Source organism: Drosophila biarmipes, chromosome X (assembly GCF_025231255.1).
Source record: "Drosophila biarmipes strain raj3 chromosome X, RU_DBia_V1.1, whole genome shotgun sequence".
Classification (NCBI taxonomy): Eukaryota; Metazoa; Arthropoda; class Insecta; order Diptera; family Drosophilidae; genus Drosophila; species Drosophila biarmipes.
The window spans coordinates 23,304,609-23,320,860 of NC_066611.1; the positions used below are offsets into that span (position 1 = coordinate 23,304,609).

Here is a 16,252-nt window from a genome sequence, read left to right on the forward strand (position 1 = left end):
CCTTCCAATTCCATTTCCATCGTTTCTCCTCTTTTTTCTGGCCTGCTTAGCACATTTTAATTTTGGCCAACACCCGAAGAGCACCTTTTGAGAAAAGGAAATTGCTCAAATTGAATTCTGTGATTTCCACCCACTTCCCACCGTCCTTTTGGAGAGTTTCCGCCTGCATCCTGTGGCGCTCTCTAGTGCATTTTAATGGATTTTTAGTTTTCGGTGGCGAAAACACATCCTATGTGTAAAAATGGAAGTGTCTGCCTGCAAACTAAATGCTTCTCTGTGGAGATAGTCTTAAGCTCGCATAAATATGTCCAGCTTTTTCCGGGGCCGACTAATTATTGTAGTATCTCTAAAAAAGTTCAAAAGGCTTAAATTCTTCCACGAGGAACCAAATAAATCCCTGCACTCGCAATTCCGGAAACAGGACTTCGACTTAAGCACCGACATAACATTTAAATATACAGTGTTATCCTAGGAAGCCCGGGAAGCAGCTGTGAGGCCGGTTTCGAGACAATTTCATTCGAGGCATTTCAGAGGAAAGCAGCCAGGGCGAACACGGCGTATACTTAATGGCCAATTGGTCTCGGGACCCACATAAGTCGACTACATTTTCACGAGAGAGGCGGGCCGCCCTTAAAGCCTTTCGCCCCCTTGTTCGCCGCCCCTGCCTAAGCCTTTCGGGGCTTCCGCCCTGCCAGGGGTGTGGAGAAAGGGGGCGGGGGATGGGGCTAAGATTCTCCAGAAGCTGTTGCTGCCGCCACTGCAACGACACATCGTTATCCCTAATGCCTGATGGCTTGAATAAAAGCTTAATAAATATTGCGAGCACCCAACTTTTTCTTTTTGAGGACAAGGAACGAGGACATCGCCTTCTCTTGGCTGTTTTTGTTGTCCTTAAAGAAGCAGCTACGCTGTAAAAACGCCGAAGCTTTAGATACTTTAGCTTAATTAATAAAAGCCTTCATACTTAAGCAAAATTACACAGAATTTTGTTCAGGTACTAGTGAGTAGCTTTAAATATATGTAGAAATGTCAATCTAGAAAATATTTAACAATATTTTTTATTATAAAAAATTAGAATTTTTGGAAGCTCACATATTTTTTGTATTTAAATAGATTAACTTTTTCTCAACTCGCTTGCCAGAATCGTTACACCCTTAAAAAGAGTATCACAGGTTGTGATGTGAGTGTTTGTGTGCTTCAATGTGTTTGTATTAACCAGGACAATTTTTTGTCATTTGTCTTAAAGCCACAAAGGGGAGAAAGGGAAAAAAGAAAGGAGAAAGGCAGAGAGATCCTTATACTTTGCTTACAGATTTCGGTGCGTATCACAAAGAAAATTTCAAACTAGAGGGAATGATGGGAGCATTTGATATATTTAAACGATTTCAAAATTTTTAGTTCAGCAAACTTTTAAAAATTAAGATTTTAGAAATGCATAAAACGCGCATAAAAAAGGTTTTTTGATTTTTAGTAATTATTAAATTACTTTTTTTTTTAAGTAATCTTTAATAATACTTTTATCCGTCTGCATTACATCCCCTGGGCTCGTTACAAATAGGTTAATAAAATAATTGTAATTTGTAAATTAATAAAGGAAACCAAAATGTTATAATACTTTGCAGTCAACACATAAATAGCTAGTCGCCCATTAAAGTTCCTCCCTACCTATACCTATACTCGCACTTTTCAGTGAAAACCCTACAAGCACCTTCATACCGAAATTCGATAATTGCCGCTTTATGAAGCCATAAATTAGATAAGCACATTATGGGCAGTGGAGCGGCTTTTGGGGGAGGAGAAAGCGATACCCGCACACATGCCCGCAAAATACAGGAGAAAATTCCCGTGGCCATGGGCGAGAAGTCAGGAGAAAGTTTCACGACGCTCTAATGCTAATTGCTTGGAAAATGAACAATATGCTAAGAGGAAAATTCACCGAAAATGTATAATGCTCGCTGATTAATTTCGCCACTTGGCCAGGCGGATCAAAAATGGAATCGAATTCAAATCGAAATAAACAACAGTCAAAACTTTTGTGGTGGACATTTTTGTTGTGTCAATTTTCATATGCAAATCGAGTGGCAAAACAATTGGCAAACTTTGTCTAAGACAACAATAAAAAAAAGAAAATGATAAAATACCGCGGGGAGGGGAAGGGGAAGGGGAAGGGGGAGGCCGTGAAAAATCAGGGGGGCGGAAGGAAAACGCACCGAAAGGAAGAGCGGACGAGGAAAAATCAACAAGAATATAAATATGCAAATGAAAAGGCAACGCAGATGTTCAATCAACAGTTGACTGCCGTTCTCCATGGACTCTGCGCATAAGCAAATATACACCCACGACCATGCGATTAAGGCCACCAATATATTGACCTTCCTAAATGAAAAAAATAAAATACATAATTGTTGAATACCCCTGTTCTTTTAAAAAACAACATTATACAACACCTAATTTGATATAAGTGCGATCTGGTCACACTTTTGATGAGAGTTCCGACAAGAAAGTCTTTTTTAATTGAACTGAAAATCCTAACTAACTAAAATCACTGTGTAAACTTGCTGCTCAGGAGTTCAGGATCAGTTTTACAACACTAATATTTCCCTTTTTTTTATAGAATTTTTTTTGAAAAAACATAATATTCAACGGTTTTGAGCAGTTGAAAAACGTTGAAACTTTTCTACACTTTCACCACAATTAAAATGAAAACTTTAGATAACTACGTTCCTTTAGTCCCCAGCACATAAATGATCAAACTTTTGTAGTAAATAATTGTATACCCAACTGATTTCGCTAATTTCAACATTTAAAACTTTTTACTGTTTATCTTTTTTGCCCAGCTCACATTTTTCCTGCCCGGGGGCAGGGAAAAAAAGAGAGAGAAAGAAAGAAGAGTATCTAAGGAGAAGCCGAGAGAGGGAAAGGTGAAAGTGAAAAACTTTCTTTCATTTCGCATTCCACTCTGCTTGTTATGGCGCACCTTCGCCGCTTTTTCACATTTTTTACTTTTCAGCCTGCTGGGCAATCGGTTTATGCTGTTGACAGTTCAATTTTCCTTACCCGAAGAAAGAAATGCAAAAACTTTACTCAAATAATACAGAACTATGGGGCGAGCCGAAATAGGAATTTTCGGAACAGTCACCTTTCACTTGGCCACATTTGTGGCAACAGTCAGCAGCAGCCGGAGAAAGTGCGGAGGAGTTCACACGCTTTTAATCAAAGCTAAAGAAAGGACACAAAATCAAGGCCAAAACATGCAGAATGTCAGATTTTACAAGGAATCGTAGTTCTGTTACTGAATATCTGTCAATTTGAACATTTTTTTTTAAATATCTGTTTATTAAAAAATTATTTAGTGTTAACACATATATTAGATTTTAAAATATTTTTTAAAAATCTATATTTTTAATAAAATGATACTTCTATGCACTAAAAATATATTTCTATGTATATGAATAATGGTCCTGGAGCTCCAGCCTCGTTAATATATATACTATATCAGAGCGATTTGCTCGCCCTGGTGCTGGAGCCACTTCTCGGAAATCACATGCGGCAACTAATTAAATCCTTAAACAACAGGAGCTTCCAGGGAAAATCAATCTCTCCGCCCGTCGCAGCAGCCTTAAAATTACAAGATAATGTTTTTGCATTATAATTGAAGTTGGTAATTGCTGTGGGGATTTTTCGCAGAGCGGGAAACTTGGCGACACAAGTTGTCAAGGCAATCAACTTTATTGCCCCGCAGCGCACATGTGCTGCTGTCTCTTTCCCGCTCTCTGCCCACCGCCCACCCCCCGAACCACCCACCACCCCTTGCTCAAGTTTATGTTATTGTAGTTAAGTAATGCCCATGTGTGCGGGCGTATCTGTATGTCGTGACATTTCACAGCTTCAAGGCGCTTTTTTCATTATTTTTCGCTCATTTTACACGCAAACCAGCGGGGAGGGGCGGTGGGGGAAAACTGTTGCCGCATTAAAATGCACATAAAAATCATTAACCCAAAGACGCCTGACAACGGAAACGAGCTGCCGCAGCCAGCCAGGCAATTGTGTTAATGGTGCCCTCTGCCCGCCACGCCCCCTTTTCCCGCCGCCCTTCGCCGTGTTTATTTCGGCATTTACTCGGTAAACTCAATAATTTCGCCTACTTAATGTACAGTCGTCCCAGGGCGGCCCGTCAACAGGTAGGAGTTGTCATTGCCGCGCTCGGGGCACTGAAAACAAAAATCCAGCAAGTACTATTTCAAAAAAAGTTGGAAAAATGAATTAAGAACCAGCCAAAAACGTCCTTAGCAAGTGCAGTCTTAATTTATTAAGACACCTTTATACACCAACACCTAATACGTTTAAATAAAAGAAAAATGTATTATAATTATTTAATAATACGAAAGGTCAACATTTTGCCTAAATTATCTCTAAAAACTTGTTTGTAGTGGTTTTTTATTTGTTTAGGTTGTAGTTTTTAAGATGTATTTATTTGAAAGCATCACAAAAGAAAAATCACTTTATAAGAATAGAAAGCCTTTTTCAGTGTCCTGCAGGCATCCTCCACACGAAATTACAGTCGCCCGAGTTCTCCGCGCTTTCTCCTGCTTTCTCCTGCTTTTATGTGTGTGTTTGTGCAGGTGCGTGGTGGCGGAGAAAATCAGAAAAAGGTTAATTTGCAATTATGTTTTATGTGTGTGCCGTGTCCTTTGTGCACGTGTGTGTGAAAGCACTTGAGGCCAGGTGTCCATTTTGGTTTAGCTGTCCGATTTGCCGTCCCGCTCCCGCCGCCCTTCGTTTTGCCCGCTTCCGCTTTGATAATTTCTGAAGCATACTTTTTGGGGCAGAAAGTGAAAGCCAGTGAATGTGAAAGCGAAAGCGAGGGCAAGCGGAATGGGAGTGGAATGGGAATGGGAATGGGAATGGGAATGGGAAAGAGTCGGCGGGGAAAACAAAACTTGGCGTCTGTTGTCTGCAATAAAATAAATTTCATTTAATATTATAGTTGTTGCTACTGCACAACAGAGCTCCTGCTTATTGTTCTGCTTTATGTTGTATCTCAGTTGTTGTTTAGACGTTTTGGAATCATAAAAGTGAAGAAGTTGGCGGAAAGAAGAAATTTCAAATGCTCCTCGCATACACTGCTAAGTGTATACGGGCATAGTGACTTTTTAGTTAGCTCCTCTAGACTTCTGTTGAAATTTAAAACTAAAGTTTTCTATCCTTTTCTGTGTTTCAATTCCCTAAAAAATACCATATAAAATTTAGGTGAGACATATAATTTTTGACTATTTCTGAGTGTGTCTATTGATGTGAAGTGGACTCCATAGCTCCGCCCCTCTTCTTCTCATCTTGTTTTCCTCCACTTCAATTGTTTATCTTTCGGTATGAAAATGTTGCTCCCAAGACCCCGAACATTCCATCACGTATCCGTTTGACTTTGAGACGCTCTCTGGCAATAAAATAAGTTGCGTGCCTGCGAGGATGTCATTCGTTTTAGTGTGGCCAACGAAATGAATTTGACACGCGTTAATTAAGTTGCCTCCGGCCACGGAGGTCGTCCCGAGACTCAGCAACACCAACAGCTGCCACAGTGAAATTCAAATGAATTAAAGCCAAATGATTTTTTAATTAGGTCTATGCTGGAAAATAGGACTATAATCTTTTCAATATACCTTTTTCTACAATTATAATTTTGTTTACAAGACACCAAAATAATAATGTTACATATTTTAAAACAATGTTTACCATTCATTTACTAAAAATATCCACTCGAAATAATATTGATGCAATGATAGCTAGTAAGTAGTTTTAATTTTGTGATTTCTTTTTATTTTCAGTGTGAGCTGTCAATAAAAATATTAAATCATAAATTCAATATATTTCAGTGGTGTAAAATTATTTTAAACACCAAAAATACTAAAAATGAATAATAGATAAAATACTGAATACGTGTTATGACTGCGCCAATAAAAATGCAATACATAATTTAAAGTTCATTTACCCAATTCACCATTTGAATGCCTAATGATATAATATGAAAGTAGTTAGTAAAATTTGCGAGTACTTGGTTTCCTCATTCGACAGTATACTGTGAGGGGATTTTGGCCAAGGCTGGAAATCAATTTGAGGCAGCTGCCGGCGAAGGGAAAATCCGAGCGGTATGCAAATGAAATGAGCAAAAAGGCAAGTGAACCCTTTTTTAATTGCACACACGACGGGTCCGGAATAAAATGTAAAAAAAAACAACCAGAAGAGAGCTCAGCTCTCTTTCACAAAAGGTATCCAGGGGACCGTGAAAAACCGCAAGCCGGTGGCCCTAAAACAAAACTCGAAAACTCAAAAACATTTTATGAGGCCACACACAAAGGGGCATTTAAAACGTATTCGAAATGCAAGTTTAAAGACGCCCCAAAGTATGCAAAGCACTGGCAAATAACATAAAATTCGAAATGCGGCTGCGGCCGCACAAAGTATTTCCCATAAAAGCGCCGAAAAAGAAAAGCGAAAACTCAACCACAAAAGGCAGCCAGGACATAATCACACCCCCACCCCCACCCCCAGCCCCGACCCTCGAAACCCACAAACACATCCATATCTGTCTGGTTTACAGACCCTCGAATGCAAATTAGCTTCCTTCGCGCTCGCTGGCGAAAACCCTTTGCCGCGCAGTATGCAAATGTGCCGCAAACTGGCTTACATTTCACATTGCTCATACGCACCGGAGGCCGCCCTGGGAACTAAGCCACAACAAGGACGGCAAACTAGGAAAAACCAGGGAACACACAAAAAATCATGAGCAACGTGGACCTCCGACGGGGACGAGGGGTTTAATGAGCGTTTTTTATTAATTCATGTGTAAAAATCAGGTCGAAATAAAACTGTTTGAATATAAAACGGAAAGTGTGCTATGCGAAAAGTTTTCTGTGCGGGCTCCAAAGGGATGCCTAAAGAGTGAAATATATGGGAAACTTTGTGAAGCGCGGGGAAACGTCAGATAAGCCTTTGACAGGAAGTCCCGGCCAAACTTATTTAAAGTGGGATTTTTATACCAATATATAAATTAATATACTGCCACTTTTAAGTGGAATTTGATAATAATATTTTTTCATTTTTAGGTATTCATTTGAATTATATTGCTATTCATAAGTAATATAATGTAATATGATGTTAATATAATGTAATCTTTATAGAAATGGTTTTACAACGTTTATTTAAATTTTTAATATATGTATTATTAATAATAGTTTCTTATTTTACTTTGATGCCCTTTCGGCTTACTCATAAAAATAAGTCTAATAATTTTAAGTAACTATAAACTTTATTTTACATAAAATATTATTTTATGGCTGGTTTTGATGCCCGCTTAATTCTTATTTCATGAACTTTGTTTGACAATTGTTAATTCTAAAAATACTATGAAACGACAGAAAATGTTCCTAAATTAAGCGGTGATTAAGAACAATTTTACAACAGCATTTGCAATTGTGTTGTAAAATTCCCCATTAGCTACCAACAAAGCTTAGTAAACAACAATAAAAAGCCCAATCATTTCAACGGAAATTCACAAAAATCTTTGGCCAGCATATTTATGCAAAAGATTCCAGCTAAACACCTCATAGTACTTTCCGCCCACAAAAAACCGAAGTACCACTAAAACTCTTCGAGGCAAATTCAGAAAGTTTTCTTGCTGTACATTTCTTTTGGCAGTTCACCAAGAAGTGGGAGATGCCCTTCATTACCAATATGAAAAGTGCAAAGGAAATATTCCGGTCTCGATTTATGTGGAAATCGGAACCCATAAAGACACGCCCAATTAGCCTTTAAAGTTTGCCATAAAGCAAATAATAAGTCCCATAAAAATGGTCAAAAACGAGCAAGCCCGAAGACGAGAACTCCTGGCAAGGCCGAGGAAGGAGTGCTTTAAAGATGGAAAACGGAAAATGGTAAGAAAACCGGTAGATAAAGTTCGTCGCTGAGTAGCGGCAACCAATTAGGCCAAAACAACACACAACTCATCCCCGATTTTCCCCCGAAGGCAGATTTTGGCTTGCTAACCGAACGGAAGGATACAGCATCCAAAAATCCCCATTCTGTGGGCGGGGAAGCGAGCGACCTCCCACCGCCCACCGCGCACCACCCACATTTCCCAGTGAAGTTTATGCATATTAAACAGTTATCCAAGCGGAATGGAAGAGCTACCGGGAAATCTGGCTGGGAAAAGGGCGGGAAAAGCTGGGAAAGTGGCGGAAAGGGGTCGGCTGAAGGGCGGTAAAGTGGGCGAGAGTGTGTAACAGGAAACGAGAGTCATGTGAGCGGAAATTCCACATAACAAATTATGCAAATCACATGCGCTTTGATTATTTCACATTTTATTTTCATTTCTCTTAACCTTCGACCTTAACTAACCTGCTCGCTTTGGCCATTATTTAGCCGGCGAAATTCAATTCGGATTGTTTGTGGGCGATGCTTTCGCAAGTGTTATGTATGCCAAAAGCTACACAAATTAATTCAATGGGAAACAAGGCTTTTGGTTAATATTTATGCTACTGAAAGGAAAATAAACAAGAAACCAAACGCTGTCCTAATTAAAAAGTGCCTACAAAATTAAATAAATCATATTTCTAGATATTTCACTAGTACCCTGGCATTTTCAGGCAAAGAGAAAACTCTCTTTATTCGATTCATGAATTAAATTTGTCAAAAGACTTTCCCGAAATAAATCAAGAAAATGCTTACCATGCAAATGGCTTCGAGAGCCATTTGAGTTCATTAAGAGCCCAAATACGCTGGCTAAAAATAAACTCGCAGCGAGGCCAAATGAAACGAAACGAGGGCCCAAATTTAATTCCATCGCATTTGGAAAACTCTTCATTTTGAAATCGGAACGTGCCTCGTTTGACATTGGTTTCGATTTACATTCGGTTTCATGTTGCCCTTTTTATGGCCAGGATTTGGATTCATTCCTTTGTCGTAAAGTGTGAGGGGCTCCCATTGCCATTTTATTGGACCCAATTTTGGCTGCTTTTTATACGTATATGTGCGTGTGTTTGCTGATTTTGGCCTGATTTTGGTGACTTTCGTCAGTATTTCATTATAGGCTCGCGCTGGTTTTTCGCCACACATTTTTGCTTAATTTATTAGAATATTTATGGGCACTCGCAAATTTTTGCTAAAATCCCTGTCATTGAATATTTCGCTTGTCGATATGCGCTCATGAATTTTCCCGCGTCGGATGACAAATATCATTTACATGCTCTGAGCTCATTTTGTTTTCACATATTTTTCCATAAATTGCGTATACGCCATCGGGGCCAAGGTCAAGGGCAAGGATACTCTCTCCAAGGCCTCACTCGGCGTTTGCTTTTTGTTTTTGGGGGACTGGGGATTTCGGTGGGTTGATTGGGCCTTGAATAAATCCGTAGGCCCTTAATCCAAAGAGGATTTCCAACGGATTTCTGGGGGACATCCAATAGTACCATTTCTTGGGTTAAGGATCCTTTATTGGGTTATCTCGTTTCACATAATTTAGATTCATTTATATATTATCTTGCCTTATTATTTTATCCTTCAATATCTTAGATTAATAATGAATAAATATTTGTTTTGCTGCAAAGTCAGGGAATAAAATGTTTGAAGTATCTTAGAATCAAGAATAAACAGAAATGCTATATTCCTTTTTTTATTTTTCTAAATAAGTAATGATTATTTTTTAAATATCTTGGATTCGAAATGAAGAGGACTACGAAATCGGTTCTTTACGATAGTATTAAGTAATGAAGACATTTCATACGGAATCCAGATATTTCCCTTTAAAGACCACTAAAGTAATCCCTCTTGCTAATTGCTCGATAAACTTAAAGTGAGCACCGATAAAATGAACAGCTTAAAAGGTTTTCCCCTCCTAAAACATTTTCCAGTCCGCTCCTTTAATCATCTCCAATTGCCGCTCCTGATGCGATTAGCACGAGAGTTCCCTTCAGACCTTGGGTCGTCAAAACGGTTGGCAGTGACATTCAGCAAAACTAGATTCGTTGTCAGGTCTTGTTGCTTAAGCGATTTTCACTATCCGAAAAGGGGGGGCGAAGGGGGGCTGTGGAAAATAAGAGGGTGGAAAATTCACTGACAGAATTGCAACAACTGCGTTGACAGCATTCCGGAGCCGAGGTTTTCTGTAGAGCCGCTGCCACTTCTTGTTTTCATCGCCACTTCTCCCTCGCCGCCTGTTGCAAGCAATCCTTTCATAGTTTCCCTACTTTTCCTACTTTCCCCACTTTCCCCATTTTACTTATTTTCCTCTCCCTTGCACAACTGTCATATTAAATACTTTTTCGAAATTGCAATTTAACTCTTATAGTAAGACAGGAAGGCGGTGGGTAAGGGAAAACCCTGCGAAAAACAAACACCAGGCGAAGAAAGCGAGTTTTCCACCACCAAGCTACAGTGGACAATCGTTTATAATGGGCAGTACTCTGGGACATCTTAAAATTATTTTAAATTTAAATTAAAAGAGTACTTATTAAATAAAGAATTCCTAAAATATATTTCATGGCAAATTCTTACTGTATTTCAGACAACTTTTCTCATAACCCAGTTTATATTTCTTTGTATTGTTTTTAATAAATGTAAATTTAAAAATATAAAAATATAAATCCCTCAAATACAAATCATAGCCAATCCCCACTGTACGTCCAGTAACTTTTCTCTTGAGCAAACAAATAGTCCAGCCCGTCGTGGAGTGAACAAATCTACTGGCAAATGGCGTTCAAACCATTCGCAGCTTATCAATGGCGAACGGAGAAAGCGAAGAGGGCAGAGTGGAAAACGGAGAAAGGCCGGGAAAATGGGGGCAAAAAGGATATATGCAGAGGATTGCTCTAACAATATAAAAAATAACTCAACAGTTGGCAGCAGTTGGCAAGCGGATGTGTGGCATGTGTGCGATGCGATAGTTTATTGAAAAGTTTCCTCCGCCACATGCACCCTATTTATTTTCCCCCTTTCTCCCACCACCGAGCTAAAATTAAAACTTTCCCCATCGAAAAGTGGGCGAAGGAACCGGAAGGATTGTGTCGCAAAATAGTTTCCATTTTTCGTTTTACACTCTGCTGGATTTTCCCTCAAAACAGAGTATATATCCAGCCAAAAATAAAAGGAAATACCCTTGAAAACGTGGTAAAGAGAGAAAACAAATTACTTAAGGAGCGAAAAAGTAAGGAAAAAGTAAGGCAGAAGTTTGCAGCACCGAGAATAGATAATAAAGACAGCTAACAACGCTTTCCCGGCAGGAAAATACGAGCGCTGGCGCCAAGGAAATTTAATAGGGAAAATTCGCTGGCAATCGAAGGAAACCAATGGCAAGAAAACTCCGATTGAGATAGCTTTACAGTTGATCCGAGGGGAAATTAAGCGGTGGAAAGAGCAGGAAGTGGAAATTCGATGAAAATAGGGGAAATTATGTAAGAAGAAAAATGAAACTATGAGAATTGGATCATCAGTTTCTTTGATTTTACCTTCAATGAATGCGTTTTTGTATGCTTTAAAAGTTTACAAGGCATTGCAAAGTAGGTGACATTTTTAATCTTCATAATTTATATGAGATTCAGATTGATTTCTCTAATATTCTGCATTAATATTGGCCTGTTTAAAGAGTGTCGAAATTTTAGCACATTTTCATGTTAGATTTTTCCGTACTTCCAGTGCGGGAACCCAAAAATGAACTTCCAGAATCCATAACTTTCGTTACTGAATCCCGATTTCGATGGGAGATACCTCTATGAGTTTGTGTTTGAATTCTCTAATATAGTTCATTAAAATTTTACTGTTTTAAGAGGGTCGAAATTTTAGCCCATTTTCATGTTCGATTTTTCCGTACTTCCAGTGCGGGAACCCAAAAATGAACTTCCAGAATCCATAACTTTCGTTACTGAATCCCGATTTCGATGGGAGATACCTCTATGAGTTTGTGTTTGAATTCTCTAATATAGTTCATTAAAATTTTACTGTTTTAAGAGGGTCGAAATTTTAGCCCATTTTCATGTTCGATTTTTCCGTACTTCCAGTGCGGGAACCCAAAAATGAACTTCCAGAATCCATAACTTTCGTTACTGAATCCCGATTTCGATGGGAGATACCTCTATGAGTTTGTGTTTGAATTCTCTAATATAGTTCATTAAAATTTTACTGTTTTAAGAGGGTCGAAATTTTAGCCCATTTTCACGTTCGATTTTTCCGTACTTCCAGTGCGGGAACCCAAAAATGAACTTCCAGAATCCATAACTTTCGTTACTGAATCCCGATTTCGATGGGAGATACCTCTATGAGTTTGTGTTTGAATTCTCTAATATAGTTCATTAAAATTTTACTGTTTTAAGAGGGTCGAAATTTTAGCCCATTTTCATGTTCGATTTTTCCGTACTTCCAGTGCGGGAACCCAAAAATGAACTTCCAGAATCCATAACTTTTGTTACTCAATCCCGATTTAGATGTGGAATACCTCTATGAGTTTGTGTTTAAATTATATAATATTGTACATTAAAATTTTTCTGTTTCAAGAGGGTCGAAATTTTAGCCCATTTTCATGTTCGATTTTTCCGTACTTCCAGTGCGGGAACCCAAAAATGAACTTCCAGAATCCATAACTTCCGTTACCGAATTCCGATTTTGATGTACGATTGTTTGGTAGTTTGTTGTACAATTCTTCAAGTTAAATTTTAAATACGAAATGTTTCCTTCAACTAATGGCGAAAGTTTATTGTGAATGGGGAAAGAAACAGAAAAAATGTTTATGCTCCCCTCTTTTGCACGCCATCATAGACCGGTTCGTCCTGCTGAGCGAGATATAATGAGTTTTTTAATAAAAACTGACGCAGTATAGCAGGATATAATGCCGGGGTGACGCTGCCCACCCACGAGGACCTCCCCTGTCCCGCATCCATCAACACCACCCATTCAAAATTCAAATATACGGCGTCACCTTTCATTTGAAAGGAAGGCCACAAGGGTAACTGAAAAATATGGAAGAAACGAGCAAAGGAGCCGGAGAAAGTAGGACAATAGAAAGGCAAAGAAAGTAACAAAATGAAAATAAGCCAAAAAAGGTTAGGACATCTCAAAGTAATTGAAGCGAGACTTTTTGACCGGTCTTTGTAAGCCGAATATACAGAAAATGTACGAAAACAGTGCGTTTCAGTGCTGTAAATCTATTGGAGAAGCCAAAGATATAAGACATTCTGAACATGTAAATATTTATGGTAAATTTAAAGTTTAAAAGGCACCCCTTGATAATTCTTAAGTACTTTCAGTTAATTATCATTATAAAAAGCTCAATCATTGTTTTTGTTTGTGGAATTTGCTTTACTAAATTTATAAAATATTTGTTTATATTATCAAGCTGTCATGACCCGAACTGTACATAATTATTTCAAGCTATCTATAGGGGAATAAACTTATGTACATTTTGCGTTTTTGCGCAGCTGACCGAGCCAGTTACCTGGCCATTTGTTGACCTTTTACTGAATTTTAAACGCTATTCGCCCCAGGTGCGAATGTCGTGACTTGAATTCCCTGCCTTTTCCTGAAACGCACCCAAACTTTTCTTCAATTTCCTTTTTCCAGTCTTTTTATTCTCCCCTCTCCTACCCTTCTGCTGCTGCGGTTGACCCCACCAAAGAGGAGCGGGGGAAGGTCAACAGCCGCTAGGCCAGCAATCAAAAAATAAGAAAGAATACAACGGAAAAAAGAGTCGAAGGAAGGAAGTTACTTGGTGATTCGTGGAGAAATTTACATTTTATTTATTGATTAAATTTACCTGCACAAACAATCAGCCGGCAGTATTTATTACAATTTATTTCGCCGCGACTTTAGTTCAAACCAGAGGCTTAAAAATTTAATTAAAAGGCATTTGTGTGCAATATGTGTAATGTATGAGCAATATACATTCAGTATGTGACCCTTGGCCATCAGACTAATTAATTTGAACAGCGCTTTTCAGGGGGATTGTACACGAAATGTATTGAAATAATATGATAATATTGATAAGTAATAACAAATACGTGAAAAAGGAAATGGTTAATGTAATATTACTTACTTATTTATGAGTCTGGGTTGTATTAATAACAATGTATTCATATGAAAAAGACTCCTTCATTGCGGTATTCTTCGTTTGCTTACCTGAAATGAAAATAGGGAAAAAAGTTAAAAGTATTCCAAAGAAAAGATAAGATAAATTGATCTGTTTTATTTATAAATTCGTCTCTTAACTTTGAGGTCAATTAATTAAAAGCATATTACTCGTAGAGTATGCCTACAGTTTTTATGATAGAAACAAAATGTTAACTGAAATGTGTTTGCCTCATCAATACCTATCGACTGCCCTTAAAAATGTGCCCCGCCCACTCTAACGCCCACAAACGGCTTAAACGCCTATATCTGTTTGCCGTCCACATAACATCTAAACATCTGAAGTAGCCTTAGGTGGCCCCTAAAATATCGCCTATCTATCTCCATTTCCCTTTTGCTTCCTTAAACTAAGTAACGGGTATCTGATAGTCGAGGCACTCGACTATCCTTCTTGTTAAAGGTATTCTCTTCAATAACGACAAAATAAATAAATTTTCAGATCTATTTTCAACAAATCAATTTCAACCATGCATAAAACATTGTCCATCAATCGGAGGTGTATCGCATTGTAAATGCTGCTCAGGACCTTCGACTTCCTCTTCCTGCGGCCGGAAGTGGGAGAAAGGCTGAGAAAGGGGGGCGGAAGGGAAAGGCAGCCCGGATAGTCTGGTCGCCTAAGCTCCTCCGAGTTCGTTGCCTTTGATGTCGCCCAAAATGGTTGAAAATGCATATTAAATGTGTGGACTAAGTGGGTTCATTCGACCACTTGACAATTAGCTAATAGGAAGCCGGGTACCTTATATAAGGAAGGAAGAAAGGGAAGTAAGATTAGGAAAGCTGAAAAACCCAAGTAATCACTTCTTAAAATACATACAATACAAATTTTCCAAAATATTTAATATCCTTTTTTAGCTTTCAAAACTTTTACATAAAACATTAAACTTATTTCTTACAAAAACAATGTTATAGGATCCATTTGAGTATATGTATTTTCTTATTTAAAGCAAAAGCAACAGCTGCAGTCATTTTAAATGAAATGTTTCCGAAACTTTTTCTCTCCTCCTTTCATTTTCCTCCTAATGTTCGTTTTGATATAAATTGTTGTTGCTATTGTTATGCTTCCTTAATCTTCAACTTCAAAGTTTCCATTTCGCATTTTTATATGCACACGCGGAGAGCCAAAAGTTACGAGGTATCAAGAGTTTGCTGGGTACTTTAGCTTATTATAATACGGAATTTGTAGTGTGTTTTTGAGGGATTAAGTATCTGAGGCCCAGGCATTCTCTTAACAAAAACTTAAGCAAAAATAGGAATAGAAATGCATAGATACTGGAACACTTTAGTTTCTTTTCTTTTTCATTCTATTTGGAACAACTTTAATATCCACCTTTATTTTTTTTTGGATAATCTGTATTAATACTCATAATTTATTAACAATACATTTTATATTTTAAAAATTTTTCCTAACTTTCTATCGTAAAATAATTTGCTACATCCTTCACTGAGTAGATTCATCATCAAGCTATATTTTCACTCCATTTAATGGGTATTTCGTGGCTCTTTTTTTCCAGCCAACTTTATTCCAATCAAGGGGTGTTTCGGAATTCGTAGTTTTTCCTCTGGCAGTTTTGCCTTCATTTTTTCCCAAATGTTGGGCGAGCAGTTGCAGTTGCGAGTGAATGAATGAACAATAACGTAACGAGACTTGAGCGAGTGGCGTTAAGCAAATTAGAAGGGAAATTCGCTGGCACACACACATGCTCGCGTCTTCCGCCGGGCGCTCCAAGCTGGGGCGGTGGCAGGTGGGCGTGGCCGGGCAGAGGAGGCTGGCAGGATGAAGTTTGGTCTTTGTTTTTTGGGGCCGTGTCGGTGGCTCTGGCTATTTCGTTCTTGAAGTGCGCACTTCACTCGAGTAATTTGCCACGACACGCGCACCAGCGCAGTCGCACGCACACCAGCGCACGCACGCACAGCTGGCAGCCATTTTGACACACACACACGCACATGTGCCGACATTTAGATTGAAAAACGAGCCGAAAAGCAAGGCAACATATAATCGAAAAATGCTTCGCCAAGGGGAAATGATACAAAGCAATGTTTTCAGGCAGCCGCCGCCAGGGGGCGTTACAGGTGTGTGCGTGTGTGTGCA

The 16,252-nt window shown here is 38.6% G+C and overlaps 1 protein-coding gene across 2 annotated transcripts in view; it reads right to left on the minus strand.

The window, feature by feature from the left end:
- Positions 1-16,252, minus strand: part of LOC108023632 (uncharacterized) — a 51,170-nt gene that overhangs the window by 15,387 nt on the left and 19,531 nt on the right. Inside the window, exon 1 of one of the 2 annotated variants that reach the window (XM_017093245.3) lies at positions 14,072-14,142. The exons of the other annotated variant lie outside the window; for it this stretch is intronic. Coding sequence (XP_016948734.2) covers positions 14,072-14,112 — 41 coding nt within the window. The 5' untranslated portion in view covers positions 14,113-14,142. Of the gene's footprint in view, positions 1-14,071; positions 14,143-16,252 lie in introns of those variants that run through there. 2 annotated transcript variants of the gene reach the window in all.